The sequence below is a fragment of the Diabrotica virgifera genome, chromosome 2 (assembly GCF_917563875.1).
Source record: "Diabrotica virgifera virgifera chromosome 2, PGI_DIABVI_V3a".
Taxonomy (NCBI): domain Eukaryota; kingdom Metazoa; phylum Arthropoda; class Insecta; order Coleoptera; family Chrysomelidae; genus Diabrotica; species Diabrotica virgifera.
The window spans coordinates 78,185,388-78,209,967 of record NC_065444.1 but is presented as its reverse complement, the minus strand read 5'-3'; the positions used below and the strand labels follow the sequence as shown (position 1 = coordinate 78,209,967).

General features: G+C 33.8%; 1 protein-coding gene across 1 annotated transcript in view; it reads right to left on the bottom strand.

Annotated features, from left to right (window-relative positions):
• Positions 1-7,634: 7,634 nt before the first annotated feature.
• Positions 7,635-24,580, bottom strand: part of LOC126880118 (retinol-binding protein pinta-like) — a 43,185-nt gene continuing 26,239 nt past the window's right edge. The window contains exons 4-6 of the mRNA XM_050643817.1: positions 24,324-24,434; positions 17,550-17,652; positions 7,635-7,919 (exon numbers count right to left, since the gene is read on the bottom strand). Coding sequence (XP_050499774.1) covers positions 7,765-7,919; positions 17,550-17,652; positions 24,324-24,434 — 369 coding nt within the window. The 3' untranslated portion in view covers positions 7,635-7,764. The remainder of the gene's footprint in view (positions 7,920-17,549; positions 17,653-24,323; positions 24,435-24,580) is intronic.

Here is a 24,580-nt window from a genome sequence, read left to right as displayed (position 1 = left end):
AACTTTTTCGGCGATGCAGGTACTTGGGATTAATGGGCCCAGGTAGTTCGTAGGGCAGTTAGATAATGCCTGTTCAATACTGATACCATCAATTTCTATTTTACATCTGATTGGTTCTTTGCTAATTAGGTACTATTGTTTTAGTTTTCTGGGATGCAATTGTCATATTTAATTATTTAGCTTGTATGTTAAATCTGTGGATTAATCTTTGCAGACAATCTTGTTAGCCTTCATCTTGGGCTATCAATATTGCGTCCTGTGAGTAACAGAGATTTTTACTACTTTGTTTCCCATTCTATATCCTCTGCCTTTGTTGACGTTTTTGATGATGTCATTCATGATTAAATTGAAGAGCATGGGACTCAATGAGTCTCCCTGTCTTATTCCGCTGCCTATATCTATAGGTTATGTAAGTTGTCCATCTAGTCTGCCTTCCATTTTGTTGTTTTGGTAGATGTTTTCAATAGTTTTTATGATATCTAGGGGGACTTCTCTATTGTACAGAAGATGCATTACATCTTTGAGTCTTACTCTGTCAAATGCGTTCTTCAAGTCAATCAGACATAGAAATGCTGGTCTATTATATTCTAGTGATTTTACACTTTTGGTGAACACTCTGTTGTTTATCTGCCAAACTTATCCTCTGATTCATTAGGTTTTGTAAAATTTTAGTTTTAGGGTAGTATGATAAAATTCTTCTCATCAAAAACTTTCTATACGAGGATTATTTCTTGGTATAGCAGTTGACAATGTTCTGTAGTATTAGGTGGCAAAAATATTAGATCAGGACCCCGCGTATCAAGAAAAGTTTATTAATAGGAAGCTGAAAATTTGTTAATAGCTTAACGGTGTCGAGTCAGACAAACTTTGATGTATGGGAACACTGCAACAGGGAAAGTTTTAATCTATTGTGGAACGTGATTTTAATTGTGGAACTTATTGTAGTCATCCTGAAAAGTTTATGATTGTGAAAATTAGCAGGTTGTTTTAAAGTTTATTCAATAGCAAACTTTATATCATATATGAAAAAATGTTGCTCCGACAAATATGTTGGTCATTTTAATAAGTCCAACACGTAGACCACGTCAAATGACAGGAATTATGTTGGTGATAAATAGCAGTCTGATTTTTGCATGAGAGTTTAATGAATGGGTAACAAATGAATTGGAAGTTCTGTCCGGCAAAACACATGGGACGTTTTCGTAGCCTAACGTTTGAAACCTGTAACCTGTTGCACAATTAAAACTTCCCTGTTCCAGTGTTCTTTTTACATCAAAGTTACCGTTAAGCTATTAACAAATTGTCAGCTTGCTTTTAATAACCTTTTTTTGGTACGCGGGATCTAGGCCTATATTATCCATATGTTATATAACTAAACATCCAGATGGGATATTACGTTTACTCCATTAAAATGTTACATTTTTTAAGCCGTACCTTGCATTTGTTAGAGGAGTCAATTTTATTTCTTTAATATGTAAGGTGGATCAGTAGATGCTTAAGTTCAAGATTTTGGGGTCGCCACCCTTGTCCCCCGGCCGCCATCTTGGAAATGGTGTGCAAAGGGGTTTCGCGCTATATCTCTTAAACTACCAACCCTACAGAAAATCTAACACAACATAAAATGTAACAAATTAAATTTTCTATAATTTTATTTCTATTACTTTTTATCGTCAAGTTACCAACAAAAAAGATATAAACAAAAATATGTAAAAAAATTTTAACAAGATTCCTTTTGGAGGTTATAACTTTTTTTCAGTTCATTTTAAAATAAAATTACATTTTAGCAATTTTGTAGAAAGTTTTTCAGCGAACAATTTCCACTATAAATTTGTTTAATTCTATTTATTTATATAGGTTTTACAGCGCTCCAAACTTGACCAGATTCTCGAATGCTCATAGGGATATAATAAAAACAAAAGTTAGGCTTACTTTTCTATCTATATATATTTTTTATTCATACAATTTATTATGATTTTAACATTCCTATGCTATTATTAACCTGTTTTTGACCTTTCTCCCCACTATAAAACTTATAACCCGAAGCATATATAGAAACTGCCCAAGACGTTGTTTGAGGACAAATTAGCCGGTTCAGAAGAAGAATGACGCAACCGCATATTGCAAAATTCTTAAGAAGAGCAAAAAACGAATTTTTGTTATCAAAATCTAAAAATATGATCAAAATTAGCCATTCACCACACCGTGGTCAGGATCTCGAGATATAAGCGTTTTTTGGGGTGTGCCGCTTGTTTATGAAGTAACATAACTTTTTTCTATTGTATATTTTGACTTAAAATTTTCCAAAGAACTTCTTTATGAATTATATTTTATTGTTGTGTTGGTTAAAATTATAAACTAAAAAGTTTGTCACTCAACTTTTTTAAGTAAACATGAAATTAACGAACTATGATGACAAAATGTTTAAAAACTAACAACTCCTTTTTTAATGTGTTTAAATATTTAGTACAAATCCCATTGTTATCTACATACTTCATAGATTATACAGTAAAATTTTCAAAAGGAAATATTTATAGCGACCAAAGATACAGCGAGGTAAATTTGAAAAATCATCAAAATTGATTTTCGGCATTTTTGTATAAAATTTGATTTTTGAACATGTTCCACCAAATCTAGATAAAAATAAACTTCATATTCGGATTCAGCGACCTCGAAAACATAAAAATAGACCAAATTGGTCATTCACCTTAAATTTGATTTTCGTGGTCGGCATAAAGATTGCTGCCACTCGACTAATATATATGTAGATAGAAAAGCATTTTTTTTATTGTATTCCTATGAGAATTCGAGAATCTGGTCAAGATTGGAGCGCTGTAAAACCTAGATAATAAATAAAATTAAACAACTTTATAGCGAAAATTGTTCATTGAAAAATCCTCTACAAAATCGCTTTGATGTTATTTTATTGTGAAATGAACGGAAAAAAGGTTATAACCTCCAAAAGGAAACTTCTTACAACATTTTCTCATATTTTTATTTATAACTTTTTTGTTGGTCACTTGACGATAAAAAGTGATAAATATAAAATTGTAGAAAATTTAATTTGCTACATTTTATGTGTAATTAAATTTTCTGTACGATTGCTACTTTAGAAGATACAGCGCGAAACCCCTGTTCACCCCTTTTTCCAAAATGCGGCCGGGGGACAAGGGTGGCGACCCCAAAAACTTGAACTTAAGCTTCTACTGAGCCCCCTACACATTAAAAAAATAAAATTGACTCCTCTAAGAAATGCAACCTAAATGTAACATTTTAATGGACTAGTTGTCTAGGAATAAGAGAATTTTCCTGTTTTGACATTTCATTTTTCTGTCAAATTTGTGCAGCCAATCTGTCATGATATCTCTGGTCATCCAGGCCTTCTTGTTGTAGTACCAATCGACTCGGAGTTTATCAACATGAACATTTTTAAAACATCGAGGATTTTTACTTTTACCAATTACCAAAGGGTTTTCTTTTTTCCCATTTAAATTTGCACACAATAATACGGTCAGTGTTTCCTTAGCAAATTTACCGCCAGTGCACTTTTCATTGCGAAATGTAAAAGTTTTACTTGGTAAGGCTCGATAACACAGACCAATCTCGTTAGCGTTTTAAATATCTTCAGGTAAATAGCCACTTAATCCATTTGGCAATTTTCTTTGCACCTGAAACATCGTCAAAGTTAACATTTGCAGCTTCTCCAGAAATTGCACTAAATTTAATGTTATGGCCAGGGTAGAAATAGCAAGAAATGGGTATGTAAAAATGAAAACAATTCTCTTCAATAATGACATTACACTATGACTGATAGTCTAAGAGCTAGTGTACCCTCCGACTAACGGTCGTCCTGTAAGGCTAGAAATGTTTCTAGTGATAATTCATAGCACACCAAGGCTAACAACCATGACCTGGCAGCCATCAGCCGTGCACGTGTATCTACCAGGTGAATCGAAAAGTGCAAATTTAGGGGGTAAAATAAACTTTCTCCTGGAAAGTGTAAATTTAAGTATGTGTTTGAGTAAGTCATTTAGAAGAAATGTGTACAATGACCGGCGATTCTGAAGAGCATAAGACCTTGCCAGGCGAGGGGAAAGATTAGGGGTTTTTCCTAAAATTATCTTTTTTGCATCGAACAAAGTTTTTTTAGGTTTTTTGAATCATTCCAAACAGAAAAGGTCTGTAGATATGTTTTTCTTAGGTTAATAGTTTTTGTTATATAAGCGATTAAAAACTTTTAATATTGCGAAATCGGCCATTTTTAACCCTAAATCGGACATTTAACAAAAAAATTTTAATGTTGCCAAGGTAGGTAGATATTCTTTAAACATTGACTGATGAAATCCCGAAGAGTTTTTTGCAATACAATATCGAAAACCCCTTTGTTTTTTAATTGATAATCAAGCGGGCGCGACACTGTAGTATAAATGAGGACGTTTGAGTTTGCATAAATTCATTATCTCGAGAAAGGGCAAATTTAAAGAGAAATCCTCAGACAGGTCGATTTTTATTTTTAAATCAGGACTTTTTGGCATATATATAATACTAGTGACGTCATCCATCTGGGCGTGATGACGTAATCGATGATTTTTTTAAATGAGAGTAGGGGTTGTGTGATTGCTCATTTGAAAGGTTATTTAATTCTCTATTCAGTAACGTAAACCTTAACATAATTATTTATACAGGGTGTACACACAATTTTTTTTCTTCCTTTTGTCTAAATTAAGTTATTAAAATTTTTTTTTGTACACCCTGTATAAATAATTATGTTAATGTCTATATTACTGAATAGAAAATTAAATAACCTTTCAAATGAGCTATCAAACAACCCCTACTCTTATTTAAAAAAATCATCGATTACGTCATCACGCCTAGACGGATGACGTCACTAATATTATATATATGCCAAAAAGTCCTAATTTAAGAATAAAAATCGACCTGTCTGAGGATTTCTGTTTAAATTTGCCCTTTCTCGAGATAACAAACTCAAACGTCCTCACTTATACTACAGTGTCGCGCCCGCTTGATTAGCAATTAAAAAACAAAGGGGTTTTCGATATTGTATTGCAAAAATCTGTTCGGGATTTCATCAATAAACGTTCAAAGAATATCTACCTACCTTGGCAATATTGAAATTTTTAGTTAAATGTCCGATTTAGGGTTAAAAATGGCCGATTTCACAATTTTCAAAATTTTTAATCACTTATATAACAAAAACTATTAACTTAAGAGAAAAATCACCAAAGACCTTTCCTGTTTGGAATGATTCAAAAAACCTAAAAAAACTTTGTTCGATGCAAAAAAAATAATTTTAGGAAAAACCCCTAATCTTTCCCCTCGCCTGGCAAGGTCTAATGCTGTTCAGAATCGCCTGTCATTGTACACATTTCTTCTAAATGACTTACTTAAACACATACTTAAATTTAAACTTTACAGGAGAAAGTTTATTTTACCCCCTTTTGCACTTTTCGATTCACCTGGTAGATACACATGCACGGCTGATGCCTGCCAGGTCATGGTTTTTAGCCTTGGTGTGCTATGAATTATCACTAGACAAATTTCTAGCCTTACAGGACGACCGTTAGTCGGAGGGTTCACTAGCTCTTAGACTATGAGAGTAAGAGCTCTGAGATATTACGTGTTTTCGATACTACAATATGGACTTGGAAACTGGACACTGATGCAAGAACACATAAATAATCTACATTTAAAATGTCATTTGAAATGTGGTGTTACGGAAGGATGTTTAGAACAGCAGTACACAGAAAAAACGAACACGGAAATATTGTGAGAAATGGGCAAAGAATACGAAATAATAAACACAATAAAAATAAGTAAGCTACAATATCTGGGACATTTAATGATATGAAATGCTAAGATTGATAATACAGGAAAAGATAAGAGGTGAAAGGAGTATAGGAAGAAGGACAATATCACGGTTGAAAAATTTAAGGGACTGATTTAAATGCAGTTTAATATAACTCTTTAGAGCAGTGTTTTTCAATATTTTTGATTTTGCGTCCCCTTTATAGGTTGAAATATTCTGGCGACCCCCTGGTGTCATAGAAAACCAAAAAAATAATTTAATTAAAAACTACATACGTTAGGTAATAATTTTTTCCTATTTTGGTACATTTATCTTTTATTCACGCGGGCCAAAAATTAAAGAACAACCTACATTTTGCTTTTCAGTTTGACGAATCTACAGGTGTTTCCTACTGTGCACAGTTTGTTGTATTTGTGAACTTTGAAGCAGATGACAATATCATGGAAGAAATCTTATTTTGCAAAGCACTTCCTACTGGCCAGTGTTTGTACGATATGTTTTTAGAAAGCAACTTGCAACTACAATATTGATTGGAAAAAATATATCGCTATTTGTAGCGACGGCGTTAAAGCTATGAATGGCAAAAATAGCGGACTCATTGCAAAATAAAATCGATAATGCCAAACATATCCTGAACAGACTGTTTTCTTCATAGACAGGCTCTAATGTAGTACCTTCTGATATAAATAACGTGCTCAAGGAGGTAATAAAAATTGTAAATTCTATCAAAGGTAAAGATTTGCAAACGCGGCTATTCAGAATCGTTTGTGAAGATATGGACTTGCTTAATCAAAATCTCTATTATCGCATATAGCGGTCAGTTGGCTATCCAAAAGAAAGGTGTTGACAATAGTTCTGGAACTGAGAGCTGAATAATTGTTTTTCTGACCCTATTGGCTCTTGAAATTAGCATTTTGTCAGATCTTTTTCGTCACTTAAACAATTTGAACAAGAGCCTTCAAGGAAGAGAAGAGAATATTTTAACAGCTAAAGATAAAGTAAAAGCATTTCACGCAAAACTTCGTTTGTGGTAAACCTCTCTGCAAAACAAAATGTTTGAGTCTTTTTCATGTGTTCAGAAGATTGATGAAGATAATGCAACAGACCAAAGTTTTGCAGTATCGGCTCACATTCCTTGCATTATACAGAGCTTGCGTAATTTACAAGAGCAACTTTTGACATACTTTCCAGAGTTGCACTATAAAGCTGACAATAGGCTTAGATAAATTCTAAACCTTTTGTTGGACACATCAATAGATCTGACTGATGTCAACAAAAATAATGAAATAATGTCTTCTAGATTTAGCTGCTGATGGCATGCTTAAAATGGAATTTTATTCGTGTCGACGTATTTTGGATAAAAAATAAAACACCAATCTCTAGAGTTGGCAAGGGAATCTCTTAAATTATTAGTGCAATTCGCCACTTCATACTTGTGTGAACTGACATTTTCTTCAATGGTAGACAGACATTAAAACAAAAAAGAGAAATAGACTGCAATTAGAAAATGATTTGATAAGTAACCTTTCAAAAATAGTACATACCACAATTTGATAAACTTTCGAAAAACAAACAAGCACATCCTTCCCACTAAAATTGTGTTGTAAGAACCTCAACTTTTTCTTTCAGTGGACGACCCCCCGAGTAAAGCTTCACGGCCCCCCTGGGGGTCGCGACCCACAGATTGAAAAACACTGCTTTAGAGCAACGGTAGATAGAGTAAAGTTTGTGATGATGATATCCAGCCTCCAATTGGGAGACGGCACTTAAAGAAAAAGAAGAAGGGTTGTAAAATAAAAATTAGTATTAATATTTTTTTTTATTTTGTTATATTTTCAATAAAACTTAACAAAAATAAAACCTAAAGCGTATCATCTAACAAATATATCAACTAACAATAATTTATTTATTCTAATTTCTGTTAAATATTTACTTATTGTCTAAAGGTCAAAAAACATTCTTCTAAAACGGTCAAATCCAAGTTCGATCAAATCTTTGGGAACGTCTGGATTGGGTCGAAGTGATTCGTCGACCCTTAGGGTATCCAACCTATCGAAATGTTCTTGATATTCCTCGCATTTCTTTATCCATGCAGCTAAAAGAATCAAATAATTTTATTAGAATATGTAGAAAATACTTGCATATGTAGAAAATACTGTTACATAGGCCGCTAAAACATGGACTTTTAAGTACGATCGAAGACTTCGAAATGTGGGTTCACAGAAGAATTCCGCGCGTATACTGGATATAACACAGAACCAATCTGTCAATTCTAGAAGAGCTTTATATAAAAGACCAGCATTATCATCAATCAGCCCTTTGCATCCACTGCTGGGTATAGTGTAACGGTGCGAAGGTCACTAGTATTTTCGAATCACTGACACTTTCGCTATACCCTGTATTTTAAATTCGTTAAAACCAAGTTTGTGTTTCAGAGAATTGTCGGTTCTCACAAATCTATGGTATTACGTAATTCGTTCTCGATTCTCATGATATTTATATCTCTTTTGTCTGAGGTGTCTCGATGTGTGTTGTAGCCAAAGTAATCTTTAGCTATAAATCTTTCACTAATGTGTTTCTGGCGACCGAAATATGATGTTTTGGAGCTGGTTTGTTTACGTAGCGCATACCGTTGTAGCAATAAGAGCTTCAAAGTTTGATCAACAACAAGTGTCTTTTTTGCTGATTCATCTGAGAACGGGCCTTAGTTGGGAAGACAGCTAAATCAGGCTTTTCATGGGAAAAGTGGGTTGTGGTACCTGCTGGAATCGGTTTTGTTTATTCTCTTGGTGATTGGATTAAATGTTTTTGATAAACATAGAGGGTGTGGCTAAGAATATGTCTAAGTGACTTCTTATTTGTCAAGATTCTAATTAAGGAAATGTCTTAAGTGTATGATTGGTTGTTAAGGATTATCGATGGAGAAATCAAATGATTTTGGAAGGGGCGTTTGGTTTCTGAGGATTGAGTTTGAGAGATCGAAAAATTCAGTTACGTTTGAGTCGTCAATTAGTTACGTTTGAGCCGTCAAGAAGATTAAGATGTAGTTGAATTTGAGTTTCTGTCTTGAAACAACCATTCATTGATGTACTTTTAATGTATCTATTCCTTTGTAACGTGACTTTAGTGAAGTGAACTGTGCCTTGGACTTACAACCAACCAAGAGAAGATACAGGACTAGTACAAGGTATTATTTTTTATGTAAACTTTACATTTTCTTTTTGATAAACATGATCTCTCTTTGTAAAACCGCAAGAGATCACAGATCTTTTTAAATTTTATTCTATTTTGTTTCAATAAAAAATTTGTGATTCATTGCAAAATATAATTTATTATTGTCTTTTCCCTTTCTCTTGTTTTGTAAGTACAACAAAGACTTAGCTGAGTAAAGACATAGATAATGTAAGTCACGCCATAAGTATTTTATATATTTTGTATTGACTAGGTTTTTGTTTAATTTTTGATTTAGCTATCTTTTCTTTTGCGTTTCTATTTTTGTATATTTTATGGTTCCCACAAAGAAATCAGTAGCGCCCAATATTTTATTTCTTTTTATTTGATATTCTTATTTGATTTTTCTATTTTTTTGTTTCTAAGCTAATAAGAGCATATTAATAACATCCCGTTTAGAACCACCCCCATATCTCTTCCGTTACTGAGCAACCGAGGACATGTTCTTCAAATTATTAACAGGTTTACATCCCCTTATACGACATATCAACATCTTGTCAAATTCTATTTTCTATTATTCCTACAGTGTGAATTTCGTCGTTACATATATACTTTTGTCGCGGCAACGTGTTGATAGTGTTATAATAGGCCTCCCCTATTTCGTCTTCTGTCCTGAGCGCTTTGAATCCAATTTGTGGTCATTCTTTTATATGCCTTTATCGGCTCTTGGTCTCCACCCGAGCAACCTCTTTGTCCATTTTCCATCTTAGTCCAGGGCGCATCTGTTTTGAGATGGACGTTGAGAGGTGACTCAAATTTTTTTGCAGAAATTGCTTGAAAATAACTCAAATAATAATATTTGAGTTATCCTCCCACTCAAAATGGTCCGGAACATTGTTTAAATAATCAAAATGTCAAAATATGAAGGAAAAATTCGATTTTATTATTGGTTTTTTGATTATAACTTTAAAACTGTTCATTTCTGAGAAAAGTTGTACTAACATAAAAGTTGCGTAATTAAATTTCCTACAATATAGAATTGGTTAAAAATTTAAAAAAATGGTCACCCTTGCTGCAAAATAGCAATAATTGAGAAAAAAACCATACAAAAACAAGTATTGGCGTTTTACGTTTTTCAATCATTTATACTACACTTTGGACCTTCATATTTTACCCAGAAAAACTTTATGATATAGTAAAACAACACTGTAAATTTTATTAAGAGTAAGTTTAATAGATTTTGCAAAATAAATTTTGCAATCCAGCTTTCGCAAAAAAAATCATTTTTATAAAATGTTGCAGGACTGAAAATAAAGCAGATAGCAAGTTGATTTTTTTTTGCTTATAGAAGTATACTGTACCTTTTATTGCAATTTGCAAAATTAAAATCGATTAATTACCACGGCGTCAGGAAATTTTTTAAATAAACATTAATTTTTGGTGCTACGCGCAGGACAGCGGTGTTCGATTCACACAAGTTGATTTCCACCAAAATTTCTTTCAATCTTTATCTAATATATTATTTTCTTACTCTATATTTTGTTGTATTTTAATATTTTAATTCCACAAAAATCAAACTATTGTTATTTTTGTTTGTGAAATATTGTTTAAACAATTGCATATGTTTAAAAACAATAACCTTTTATTCTCTGAGTTAAAATATATGAACAAAGAAAGTTTTTGCCAAAAAAAGTGTTATTTCAAAGGATAGAGTATGTGTTTTTATAGACTAAGAGCCGCTATAGGTGAAAATTCTTAATCATTTTAGGCACGACGGGACCCTATAACTTAAATAGTAGAAGCTAAAAGAAAACGTTTGAGCACTGTGCCGTCACTTTTCAGTGGCACATGCGTCTACAGTGGCGCATCAAACTTTCCACTTATGGACGGGATACATAAATTAAAAAATACCCTCCCTCATAACCAGAATTTAATTTTTTTCATTTTTTTAAGTTTTATGTGATTAAAACATAAGATTCATCGTAATTTTAACCCACCACCCCCTTCTCCCTGCCCCCACCATCGAAAACTTTATTTTTCGATTTTATTTTTTTTTGGTGGGATGCAATCAATTTTAAAATTTCAAAAAATTTACACGCATAGTTAAGGCTTTTGTAAAACACTTCTATTTTTTGTAGACCTGTAGGTTGAATGTACATAACATCAAAAAAATTTTAAAATTTTTGTTTTTGAAAAAAGTATATAACTTTTTTTTGGGGATAGCTGCAGATCTAATTTTTTCTTAGTCTTGTGTATTTTATCAAACACTATATTTCTAATTTTTTTCAGCTTTTTCTGTAACGTTAGTCACCTTCAAAAATCCAAAAAACTGTTTTTTAAGGGGGTTTTGGGGGGTTTTAACGTGTTTTTCTGATTTTTAAATATTCTAAAGAACTCAGTTACTTCAAGTTACATATAACCTATAAAAACAAAATTGATTTGATATATTATGAAGTCTATAAAATAGGGAAAATCCCCCAAAACCCCCCAAAAAACAGTTTTTCGGATTTTTGAAGGTGGGGAGACTTACGGAAAAATCTGAAAAAAATTAAAAATATAGTGTTTGATAAAACACATAAGATTAAGAAAAAATTAGACCTGCAGCTATTCCTCAAAAAAAGTTATAGGCTTTTTTGAAAAAAAAATCTCTTTTAATTTTTTGAGGTTATGTACACTCTACCTATGGGTTTATAAAAAATAGGCATGTTTTATAAAAGCCTCAACTATGCGTGTGAATTTTTTGAAATTTTATAATTTATTGCATCCCACAAAAAAAAATAAAAACGAAAAATGAAGTTTTTGATGGGGGGGACAGGGGGAAGGGGGTGGTGGGTTAAAATCACGATGAATCCTATGTGTTAATCACATAGAACTTAAAAAATAAAAAAAAATAATTCTGTTAGTAAGTTCTGTTAACTTTTAATTTATTTATCCCGTCCATAAGTGGAAAGTTTGATGCGCCACTGTCGACGCATGTGCCACTGAAAAGTGACGGCACAGTGTTCAAACGTTTTCTTTTAGGTTCTACTATTTAAGTTATAGGGTCCTATCGTGCCTAAAATGATTAAGAAATTTCACCTATAGCGGCTCTTAGTCTATTATTTTGCAATAAACAAATTTATTTATTTATATTGAAATGTAATAAAAATTAAAATGAATCAATCATTATCAAAGGTCATTGGAATGCCCAATCAGAGCAAGCTATCCGCTGTCCTGCGCGTAGCACCAATAATTAATGTTTATTTAAAAAAATTCCTGACGCCGTGGTGGTTAATCGATTTTAGTTTTGTAATTTGCAAATGAAAGGTACAGTACACTTCTATAAGCAAAAAAAATTCAACTTGCTATCTGCTTTATTTTCAGTCCTGTAACATTTTGAAGAAATGAAATTTTTTTGCGAAAGCTAGATTGCAAAATTTATTTTGCAAAATCTATTGAACCGATCTTAATGAAATTATGAGTATTATTATGAGTATTATTTTATTATATCATAAAGTTTTTCTGGGTGAAATATGAAGGTTCTAAGTTTAGCATAAATCGTTGAAAAACGTAAAATGCGAATACTTGCTTTTGTATGGTTTTTTCGCAATTATTGCTATTTTGCAACAAGGGTGACAATTTTTTAAATTCTTAACCAATTTTATATTATAGGAAATTTATTTACGCAACTTTTGTGTCAATACAACTTTTCTCGGAAATGAATACTTTTAAAGTTATAATCAAAAAACGAAGAAAAAAATCGAATTTTTTCTTCATTTTTTGACATTTTGATTATTTAAACAAAGTTCCGGACCTTTTTGAGAGGGAGGATAACTCAAATATTATATCAATTTCTAAAAAAAAAATTTGAGTCACCTCTCAACGTCCAAATGTACTAATATTTTTACAGATGCGCCCTGGTCTATGTGTCAAACGGGCCATATTAAAAATAGGCTATTAAAAATAGTAAACTGAGTATACCTAAATAATTACTTCGGTCACATAACGAGAAGTACGGAAACCATGGAACTATTGGTATTAGAAGGAAAGGTAGAAGACCGAAGAGCAAGAGGTAGATATCTAATACGTTGAGTACATCAAATGAAGACTCTGTTGGAAAAATCCCTAGACAGCAAGCTAGCAATATACAGGTTGGGGCATTAGTGTGACAAAGTCCAATTACTCGTTTGTCGTAAGAGATACGAAAAAAAGTTATTTAGGTAAAAGTTGGGGCATACATAGTATCATAATTTAAAAATATTTTCAAATATACAGGGACGTCCGTATTGACAGGGTGACACAAACTGATGTTTTTTTAAATAGAACACCCTATATATTTTTACATTTTTGGATTCTGCTCAATGTTTCCTTTCCTAAAATATAGGGTTTTGTAATATTATACGAGGTGGGTTAAAAGATAATTAAGTTTTTTTGTTAATTTCGTAGCAAAATTTACATCCTGTAGAATTGTAGTGATTCGACACAAATTTTTTATTTTATATTCAAACGATTTTTGATATAGTCTACTATTGTTAAACATGAACAGTATAGCGAAATGTTTAATTTTAGTGTACAGGGTTGGTCGAAACTCGAAATGAGTATTTTCTGAGTTTTCTTAAATAGAACACCCTGTATTTAAGTATTGTAATAAAATGATGTTTTATGGTACTTTTTTATTTCTTAAGCATTCCCTATACTTAAGTGCTTTAATTTGTAAGTTATTCGTAATTCTTTAAGCCAAACATTAATTGGAACAAAAATTACGTGAAATTTTATTAGGTGGCCTTGAAAATATACAATCAAAATAATTTTTCGAAAAAAAAATACTTAGTAATCTAGCCTGATCCTTAATTTATTAATATTGAATGAGATGTCCAAATACATTCGTAGTTAAGGTTGTTAGTGCTTAAAATATGAAGCAAACATACAAAATTCTCCCTACTTGCCTATGACATAAAATTTGCTTAAACATTTGATATTATACTATTTATATAAACTCCTGGACAAAATTAACGCACCACTCATATTTTTCTCAATAATCTTTATTTATTGATAATTTACTGTACGACAAGTTGCCTATGGACCTTGTTTGACAGTCACAGTTGTTATGTAAGTTAATAATAGTCTTGTAATAATTTGTAATTTGTAATAATTTGTATTGAACTTCGTTTTAGACTAAAAGTGAATTAAACTTTTCATAAAAAGTGCCGATTAAAGCAAAGTGCTTGCGAGAAACAAGCTTTTTATTGTGATATTTTTCATCACATGCATGTTTGGAAGTTTATTTGCATAAAAATCAAATAAAAAATGAACCGCCAAAGAAATTTGTCAATGGAGGAGGCACGAGGCAGTGCGAGCGTGGACTCTCCTAGATGAAGAATATTCAATGCGATACGTTGCAGGTTTGTAAGGCTACGGCTCCACGGGCGAGAAATTGACGCTAACAGTAGCAGTAAAATGAACTTAAGGTTCCGCGGAACGGAATAGGAGTAGCCGAACTGTACCCACTACAGGACTTGTGCGTAGTCGGTTCAGTTCGGCTATTCCCATTCCGTTCCGCGGAACCTTAAGATCATTTTACTGCTACTGCTAGCGTCAATTTCTCGCCCGTGGAGCCGTAGCCTTAGGAAGACATCATTCCAGCAGCAGTCGCAAGGTGAGGCGATATAATGAAACAGGGTCGTACCATCGAAGACCAGGACAAGGGCGAAAACGTTGCACTAATCAAATTGATGATCGTTTTTTGAGACAACGTGCTCTTAGAGATAGGAGAGTCACCAGCAATTTGCTAAAAAATGAACTAGCAGATGTTCGAAATGTCGCGATATCGTCTCGAACAGTTAGAAGACGTTTACAAGAAGCAGAATTGAGCAACAGGAAACCGGCCAAAAAACCCTTGCTTACCAGAGAACATAGGGTTCAGAGATTGAATTTTGCAAGATTGCATCAAAATTGGACCATCGATGATTGGAAACGAGTTCTTTTCTCCGATGAGACTAGAGTAAGCCTAAAAGCGCCAGATGGTCGTGAGCGTGTCTGGCGAAGGCGAGGAGAAAGGTTTGCCAGCTGCAATATCTCTCCTAAAGTACCTTTTGGTGGTGGCTCTAAAATGTTTTGGGGGAGAATTTGTTTTGAAGCTCGCACGGAGTTGGTCCCCATACGTACGAGGTCTATGAATGCCCATTATTACTTAGACAACATTATTGTCGAACATGTAATGCCTTTTGCTCCGTTTCTTGGACCTAATTTTTTATTCATGCAAGACAACGCTCGTCCTCATGTGGCTCTCAGGTTATTGGCTACCTAAATGATGTTGATATTCCATTATTAGAGTGGCCACCTAACAGTCCGGACATGAATCCTACAGAGCATCTATGGGACTATCTAAAAAAAAGATTCGAAGTCGTAGACACCCTATTGCCAATCACAGCCAACCCATTGAGGCCGTTATTGAAGAATGGAAGAATATTCCGCAAGCTTTTGTTAAACATTTGATATCAAGCATGCCTCAACGCATAAACGCAGTCATAAGAAGTTGAGGAGACCCTACACGGCATTAGTGTTGACCCAAATGCATTATTGTGTTACTTTGCTGATTTTTTCTTTTTGCAATTTGGAGTTATGCTAGCTTATTTACGCATTTCCGGCAAAAACAAATTTTTAAAGAAACAATAAGGCAAATTAAGGTTATGATAAAGGCATGTTGGATTTATTTGTTGGTGTTTATTATTATTTCAATGTAACTTAGTTTTATTTTGTGTTCATATTTTAATATTTAGTTTAAATAAAGTGGTGCATTAATTTTGTCCAGGAGTTTAGTTTCAGTTGATTTGTTACCATTACTAATATTAATTTTTCTGATGAGGAACTGATTAAAATGTCGTTGTGTTAGGAGAGTATAACAAAAATGAGCTACTTGCAATAAAATTTTATCATCAGCAATTCCCTGATCGACGACAATCAAGAAGAGAAACTTTAAAAGTATACTAAAACGATCTCAACAGACTAGATACTTAGATTGTAAAAAGAGTTTTACTAGTATGCATATCCTCGGTGACACTAAGGATTACATTTAATTACTGTTTTCTTCATTTACAATAGTTTTTGTTTTATCAGATTTATCATAATCTAAGTGTCCAGTCCGTTGAAACCGTTCTAGTATATTTTCAAACGTTTCTCTTCTTGGTTGTCGTGTATCAGGGAATTTCTGATAGTATTAGATTTCTAGATTTCTAGCTTATTGCTCGTGGCACATTTTTGGTATACTTAGCCACTAACGTCCACTAGCACAAAAATTTTATTAATCAGTTCCTCATTAGAAAAATTCATATTAGTAATGGTAACAAAGCAACTGGAACTATAAAAATAGTATAATATCAAATTTTTAAGAAAATTTAGTGTCATAGCCGACTAGGTAGAATATTGTATTAATACTTTTATTAATATCTTGCGCACCAACAATATCGAATAATAATAAATTAGGGATCAGGCTGGATTATCATTAATTTTTTTTTCCAAAAATTATTTTTAATTGAATATTTTCACGGCCACCTAATAAAATTTCACGAAGTTTTTGTTTTTGTTGCTATTAATGTTTGGCTTAAAGAATCACGAATAACTTACAAATTAAAGCACTTAGGTATAGAGAATGCTTAAGAAATAAAAAAGTACCATAAAATATAATTTTATCACAATACTAAAATACAAGGTGTTCCATTTAAAAAATCTCAGAAAATACTCATTCCGAGTTTCGACCAACTCTGTATACTAAAATTAAATATTTCGCTATACTGTTAATGTTTAACAATAGTAGGCTATATTAAAAATCGTCTAAACATAAAATAAAAATTTGATGTCAAATCATTACAAATCTACAGGGTGTAAATGTTGCTACGAAATTAACATAAAAACGTAATTATCTTTTAAACTACCTCGTATAATGTTACAAAACCCTATATTTTAAAAAAGGAAACATTGAGGAGAATCCAAAATGTAAGAATATACAGAGTGTTCCATTTAAAAAAACATAAGTTTGTGTCACCCTGTCAATACGCACACCCCTGTATATTTAAAAATATTTTTAGATTATAGTCCTATCTGTGCCCCAACTTTTACCTAAATATATTTTTTTCGTATCTCTTACGACAAACGAGTAATTGGACTTTGTCACACTAATGCCCCACCCTGTATTTATATTATAGTGTCACCACGCCCTAACAAGGGCTCAAAGAATGAGGAGGAGGAGAAAATAATATACAAATCAAATTAAACAAGTGTGTCGCAAAATTGAACGAAGTAAAATATGGAATGCAGTGAGAGAGATAGTAGGCCTTATTATAATGAGTTTAGAAGAAACATGTTCAGAAGTACATTCTGCAAGAAAAACGAAAGGAAAAGAGGTGCAGGAAGATGATAAATACTTCATTAGGGAAATTGAGTTTCTGTTTTTTAACATAAACCACAGGTCTATTTAAAGCAAATGCAAATAAAATTATCATTAGATGAAAAACAAGAATTTAAACAAAAAAGAATTTATTCATTCTATATATCCCACATATATTATATTACTATTTACCTTCTAATTCGTCCATGCATTTTTCGTTTCCACCGTAATCTTTTGGAAGCAGTTCTGATGGAAACCGTTCTCTGAAGGTGTCTACAGTATGATGTATATGTAACTAAAAGAAAATAAAATGTAAATGTATGTAAATGTAAATGTTCTTTCTGTATGATGTAGTTTCCTTTGAATTTATTATGAGAAACCATATATTGGCCAGCCCTTTTCAACACTGAATCAGTTGTTGATTAATATTAATCAGAGGTATACCAGAAGAAACCTTGCAGCCTTATCATATTCTTCCTCTGCCGAATTTTGGTCTTAGTAGTTAGTAGTACGTATGTTTTGTTATGTCGACCCTGAATTATGCCTAGGAGTACACTGGAACATCCAGACTATTAGTATTAAAATAAAATTAAGAGACATCTTATATGTCAGTTCGTTCAGAGTTTCAGAGAGAACCATAAACGCCCTTACGTACGTTTCAGCTTCATTAGGGATCATCGGAGGGGTATATGTATATGGTTACTTCTGAACGAAATGAAAAATATTCTTTCAGTCTTTCAATGTCGAATTACAACAAATAACTCAATTTGAACGCTAGAGCGTCATCTACTAACATAAAGGTACGTTGGTGCACGGTGCTTCGTGTAGCAGCTCCAATGGATACGGCACGCGCTCCTCTACATATAAACCGCCACCGATTGGACCTGTGGAGATGCTACACGGAGCACGGAGCAGTAACGTAAAGAATACGTGCCTTTAGACTTCTTTTTCTCTTCATAAGTCTTCTTTCATTCATAATTCGTCTGGTTTGCAAGTAATCATTATCATCATCATCATCCAACCAATTTACGTCCACTTCTGGACATAGGTCTCCCCCAATTGTTTCCACACTTCACGGTTTTGTGCTGATTGTTGCCAGTTTTTTCTAACCCGCCTGATATCATCTATCCATCGTGCAGGCGACCTACCTCTACTGCGTTTATCTTCTCTTGGTCTCTATTCCATTAGTTTTCGTGTCCATCTTGAGTCCTTCAACCTGGCGACGTATCCTGCCCAGTTACATTTGGGCTTGGTGACATGTTCTACAACATCTGTGATACCGGTTCTTTGTCTGAGATCTTTATTTCTTATTTTATCCCGTAGCGTTACGCCCAGCATGGATCTTTCTATACGCCTCTGAGCAACCCGCATCTTCCACGCTGTTGCCTTGGTTAGAGTCAGTGTCTCTGCTCCATATGTCATTACCGGTAGCACATATTGATCAAACACTCGTCTTTTTAAACTAATCGGTATACTGCTCCTAAATATGTCTCTTAGAGCGCTCTGAAGGATACCCAAGCAAGAGTTAATCTTCTGTTTATTTCTGATTTCTGTTTAATTCTGATTTCATGACCTAAGTAAATGTACTTTTCCACTAGTTCTACTTCTTGTTCGCTTATAATCAGCTGCCCGCTAAGAATCAGGTTACTCATAAATTTAGTTTTAGTAAAGTTCATTTTCAGGTCTATTTTCCAGCAGATAGCGTCTAACTCAGTTAGCATTTCCCTTACTTCTCCTAGGTCATCAGTTATAAGGATTATGTCATCTACAAATCGAAGTTGATTTAACTTTTCTCCATCTATTTTGATCCCTTTATTGTCCCAGTTGAGCATCTTAAAGGCATATTTCAGAATTCCAGAACAGTTACTCAGTTATGAATAGTTTTGGCAAGAGTGTGTCGCCTTATCTTACGCCGCGTTCTATGCTTATTTGTTTGTTTTTATCATGTATGTTAACACTCATTGTTGCCTCTTTAGAAAAATATTATAGATATTATAAATATGTATTAAGATGAGTGTACTACATCTATAGGCAATGCTGTAGTAGAGCTTCTAAAATGCTATCGAGCTCTATCGTGTCTAAGGCTTTATAAAAATCCACGAATGCTAGGACAAGGGGCTTATTATATTCTATTGACTTCTCAATTAGTAACTTTACTGCCTGCAGATGGTCGAATGTTCCGAAGTTGGTTACTGGTTTCCTGTTCAATATCATCCTGGTCATTCTATGGTTTTCCAATCTTTGCACATGTCCCAGCCATCTTATTCTATGCGCCTTTATTATTGCGGTGATTTTTGGTTCCGTATACAGCTCTTCCAACTCTTTATTTGTCCTTCTTCTCCATCCCATTTGTGTATTTATGCCGCCGTAAATTGATCGATACCAACTACCCGTATTTCTTGCCTTCGTAGACTATGAAAAGGCGTTTGATAGTATCGAGATGTGGGCCATAGAACAAGCTATTAATAATTGTAGAATAGATTCGAGATATAGACAACTAATACATAATATATATGAAAATGCAACTATGATAGTACAACTAGACGAAAATACAAATCCCATCCCTATTAAGAGAGGCGTGAGACAAGGAGACGTAATATCGCCAAAGCTTTTCAACCTAGCACTAGAAGACGTCTTCAAAACGACAAATTGGTCAACCTATGGCATTAACGTTAATGGCAAGAAGCTAAACCACCTCAGATTCGCTGACGACATTGTGATTATAGCGAGCTCATTCGAGGAACTGCAAATTATGATGGAGGAACTCGCAGGCAGCTCCCAATACGTCGGCCTGAAAATGAACATGAAGAAAACAAAAATAATGACAAACACAGATGACCCCAGACGCATAACTATAAATGGCAGTGAGATAGAAAAAATCCAGGAATATATCTACCTAGGCCAAATCCTGAAACTAGACAAAGAAAACCAAAGTGCGGAAATTAATAGAAGAGCAAGACTAGCATGGGCAGGATTTGGAAAACTTGGTTGGATACTTAAGAACCGCAAAATACCTCAATATTTGAGAACCAAAGTGTTCAACCAGTGCATCCTTCCTATCATGACATATGGGTGTCAAACCTGGACCCTAACCAAGGCAAATATGAATAAACTAGCCACAACACAAAGAGCTATGGAAAGAGCAATGTTAGGTATACGACTGTCAGATAAAAAGAGGAACGACTGGGTAAGATCAAAAACAAAAGTCGAGGACATAACAACAAAAGTTGCCAAACTTAAATGGAGCTTCGCAGGCCACACTGTTAGACAAAAAGACCAACGTTGGAATGCAACGATACAACATTGGAGACCTTACCAAAGTAAGCGACCGAGAGGAAGACCACAGATGAGATGGGTTGATGATATTAAAAGAGTAGCCGGAACGAATTGGAAATATGTTGCTCAGGATAGAGACCGATGGAAGGAGTTGGGAGAGGCCTATGTCCAAACGTGAACGATAGAAGGCTAAGAAGAAGAAGAAGAAGAAATTGATCGGAGAATTTTCCTCTCCCATCTTTCTAATCTTTCTTCATCTGCCTTTCTTAAAACCCATAATTCAGCTCCATATACAACCGTAGCTCTAATCACTGTCTTGTAAATTCTTTCTTTTGTTTTTCTTGAAACAAACTTCGACTTCATTAAGGATCTCAGCATTCCGTATTTCTGGTTACCTTTTGTAATTCTGGATTCTATTTCTTTATCTTCATGTCCATTTTCCTTTACTTTCACACCAAGGTAAGTAAACTCTTCCACTCTGTCAAAACTGTATATGTAATCTTTCTCCCCTTGTATTTTTATAAACTCTTCATTGTCTTGCTGTGTATCACCCATTATCATGTATTTAGTTTTCTTTTCATTTATCTTTAGAGCAAACCTATTTGCTTCTTTTTCTATCTTTTTCACAATTCTTTTCAATTCTTTCTTTGATTTTGCTAATATTGTTAGATCATCCGCAAAAGCAATACATTGATGTTCATTTTTAAATATGCTTTCTTCCATTTTTATGCTGCAATTCCTCATTATTACTTCAAGAACAAGATTGAACAACGTGGTTGACATCAGGTCACCCTGCCTGAGTCCTTGTTTGATTTCGAAGTCCTCTGAGATGTCTTTCCACACTACTTCGCTTTTCGTTTTTGCCAACGTCATTTCAATCAAGCTAATCAATTTTTTGGGGATTTGTAGTTGTTTCAGAGCACGGTACATTTCTTTTCTATTTATACGATCATATGCCTGTTTGAAATCTACGAACAGCGCATACAGGGTCGTTTTGTACTCATAGCAATTTGCTTTTAATTCTTTTAGCGTGAAAATCTGGTCTGTTACCGAACGGTTGGATCGAAAGCCTGCCTGGTACTCTTCCACAGTATCCTCCATGTATTCGTTCAGTCTTCCACGTATGCATTGTGCTATTATCTTATACCCTGTCTCTAGGAGTGCTATTCCCCTATAATTTTCACATGTTTGTTTATCTCATTTTTTATGTATGGGGCAGATTCTAGCCAGCATCCAGTCATTTGGCATTTTTTCCTCTTCCCATATCTTTTTCACCAGCCAATATAGTTGTTCGTACAGTTGTTCTCCTCCTGCCTTTAACATTTCAGCTGTTATTTCTGTCGCTCCTGGACTTTTGTTGTTTTTAAGTTGGCTGATTATATTCATTACCTCTTGTTTTGTTGGCGTCCCCACTATCGTATCGTTTTCTTCCATGTTCTGTGTTATGTCCATTTCGTCCTCTTCAACATTATTTAATAGCTCTTCGAAATAATTTTTCCATCTTTCTAGCACCTGCGCTGTTTCACTTATTAGTAATCCTTCTTCATTCTTAATATAGATGCTTCGGCTCTGATATCCTTTGTCCATTCTTTTAACCTCTTGGTAAAATGACCTTATTTCTTTAGTTTGAAATTTTTCTTCAATTTCCTTTAGCTTATCTTCTTTGGATATTCTCTTCTTTCTCCTACATTGTCTTTTCATTTCCCTTCTTGCGTCCCTATACACATTTCTGTTATTCTCATTTTCTTTTAATAGCATTATTTGTCTAGCTCTCCTAACTGCTTCAGCTGCTTTTTCACATTCTTCATCATACCACTCATTTACTTTTCCTTTTTTCACTGTACTGTTTAGTACTGCCTCATTTGCCTTCATTACTGATGCTTTTACTTTTCTCCCATCTTTCTTCGATTTCCATTTCTTGTGCGCATGTTGCCAGTTCTATTTCTATTTTCTCTTTATATTTATCTTTTACTTCTTCACTTTTCAATAGGGTCGAATTGTATTTTCTCTTACCTTCCGTTCTTTTCCTTTTTCCCTTCCCGGTCGCACCCCAGTTTCTCATGCATGTCACTCTTACTAGGTAATGGCCTGAATTGCATTCTGCTCCTCTCATGCTCTTTATTTTTGATATAAAATTCATGTCCATTTTTTCTATTACTACATGATCTATTTGGTTAATTGTTTTTCCGTCAATGAATATGATATGGAGACCAATCTAAACAAAAGACGGAGGGGCGAAGGGGGAGAAAAATTGGAGGAAGATAAAATGGATCGAGTATTAGAAATGTTAGCAAAACTAACCACTGACATTCAGGAAATGAAAGAGGAACAGAAGCAGTATAGACAGGAGATTAAGGAACTAAGGGAAGAAAATGATCATATAAAAAAGGAAAATAATGATATGAAGCAAAAAATGGACAAAATGGAGGAGGGGATGGATAGAATGGAAAGAGAAAAGAGAAGAAACAATGTAATCATACAAGGTATGGACATAAATACATACGATCAGAATATATTAAAGAAAATGATAGAGGATTTCTGCGCTAAAACACTGCAGGTGGAAATAAATATTAAGGGGGCAACAAAGTTAGGAAATAAAACCTGTCTGGTGGAACTGAAGAACGCAACTGATAAAGAAAAGATAATGGTAAATAAAAACAAATTACAAAAGGTTGGCCAGGAAAAGATATACATTAATGAGGATATGAATAAAATAGAAAGGGAAATACAAGGAAGAATAAGAAAACGAGCAAAGAAAGAGAAAGAAGAAGGAAAGAATGTAAAAATTGGTTTCCAGAAACTGACAGTAAACGACGAAGTCTGGAAGTGGAACGCCAAGGTGAACCGCTTTGAGGTGCAGCAAAGTTCAAAAAACTAAAAACGGTATGTAACAGTACAACGACCGAGGCAACGATTAAGGCAAATGAGAAAGATATACGAAAAATAAACTTTGGAACTTGGAATGTGAGAGGGACGTATGGTGCAGGCAATCTGAAAGAACTAGTAAGAGAAGTCAAGAAATATAAATTGGACTTGCTTGCAGTACAAGAAACCAAACAATTAGGAACTGAAATAGTGGATGTAGAGGGCACAACCTTTTTTAAAAGTGGTGGAAAAGACAGAACCAGAAGAACAGGTTTCATACTACAGGAAAACTTGAAATCAAGGGTAATAGCTTTTAAGCCTATATCTGACAGACTGTGTTCTTTAAGAATGAAAGGGGAAAGAAGAAATATAAGTATTATAAATGTGCATGCTCCCATAGAGGATGCGGATGAAGATGAGAAAGACATGTTCTATGAGCAACTAGAGGAGGAATACGAAAAAACACCGAAATACGATATGAAAATAATAATGGTGATTTCAACTCAAAGATTGGAAAAGAAAATATATATGAGAACATAGTAGGGAAACATAGCAAACATGATATAACAAATAATAACGGGCACCGAGCAGTATGTTTTGCAATGGAGAGAAATATAGTAATAAGAAGTACACAACTCCGCCGGAAGGAAATTCACAAAGGGACATGGAAGTCGCCCGACGGAAAAACATCTTCACCATGATTGCAAGTAATAGAAACCACGAATACAGGCATAGCCAGAATCTGGTTCCAAGACAAGTGTTTATTTCTCCGTAATTAAAACTTCGAATTGTATTACTATTAAATTATAAAACGCTTGTACTTACCCTAGTAAAAAAGTCTGCCCTCATTACCGCTCTTAATATATTCATTATTATCTGAAAAAATGGTGGACAGTTGATAAAATGCATTTCTTTTAATCGCTCACCTAGTCCATTCTAAAAAAAATAATTAGTCTAGTGTAATATGTTCATCTTCTTTGTATATTTTATTGATCTAAATACTAACAGTGGTTTAAAAAGTTCTCGGCCTGACAAAATGACAATTTTTGGTTTTAAAGAAGTTTATTCTCGAACTTTATCTT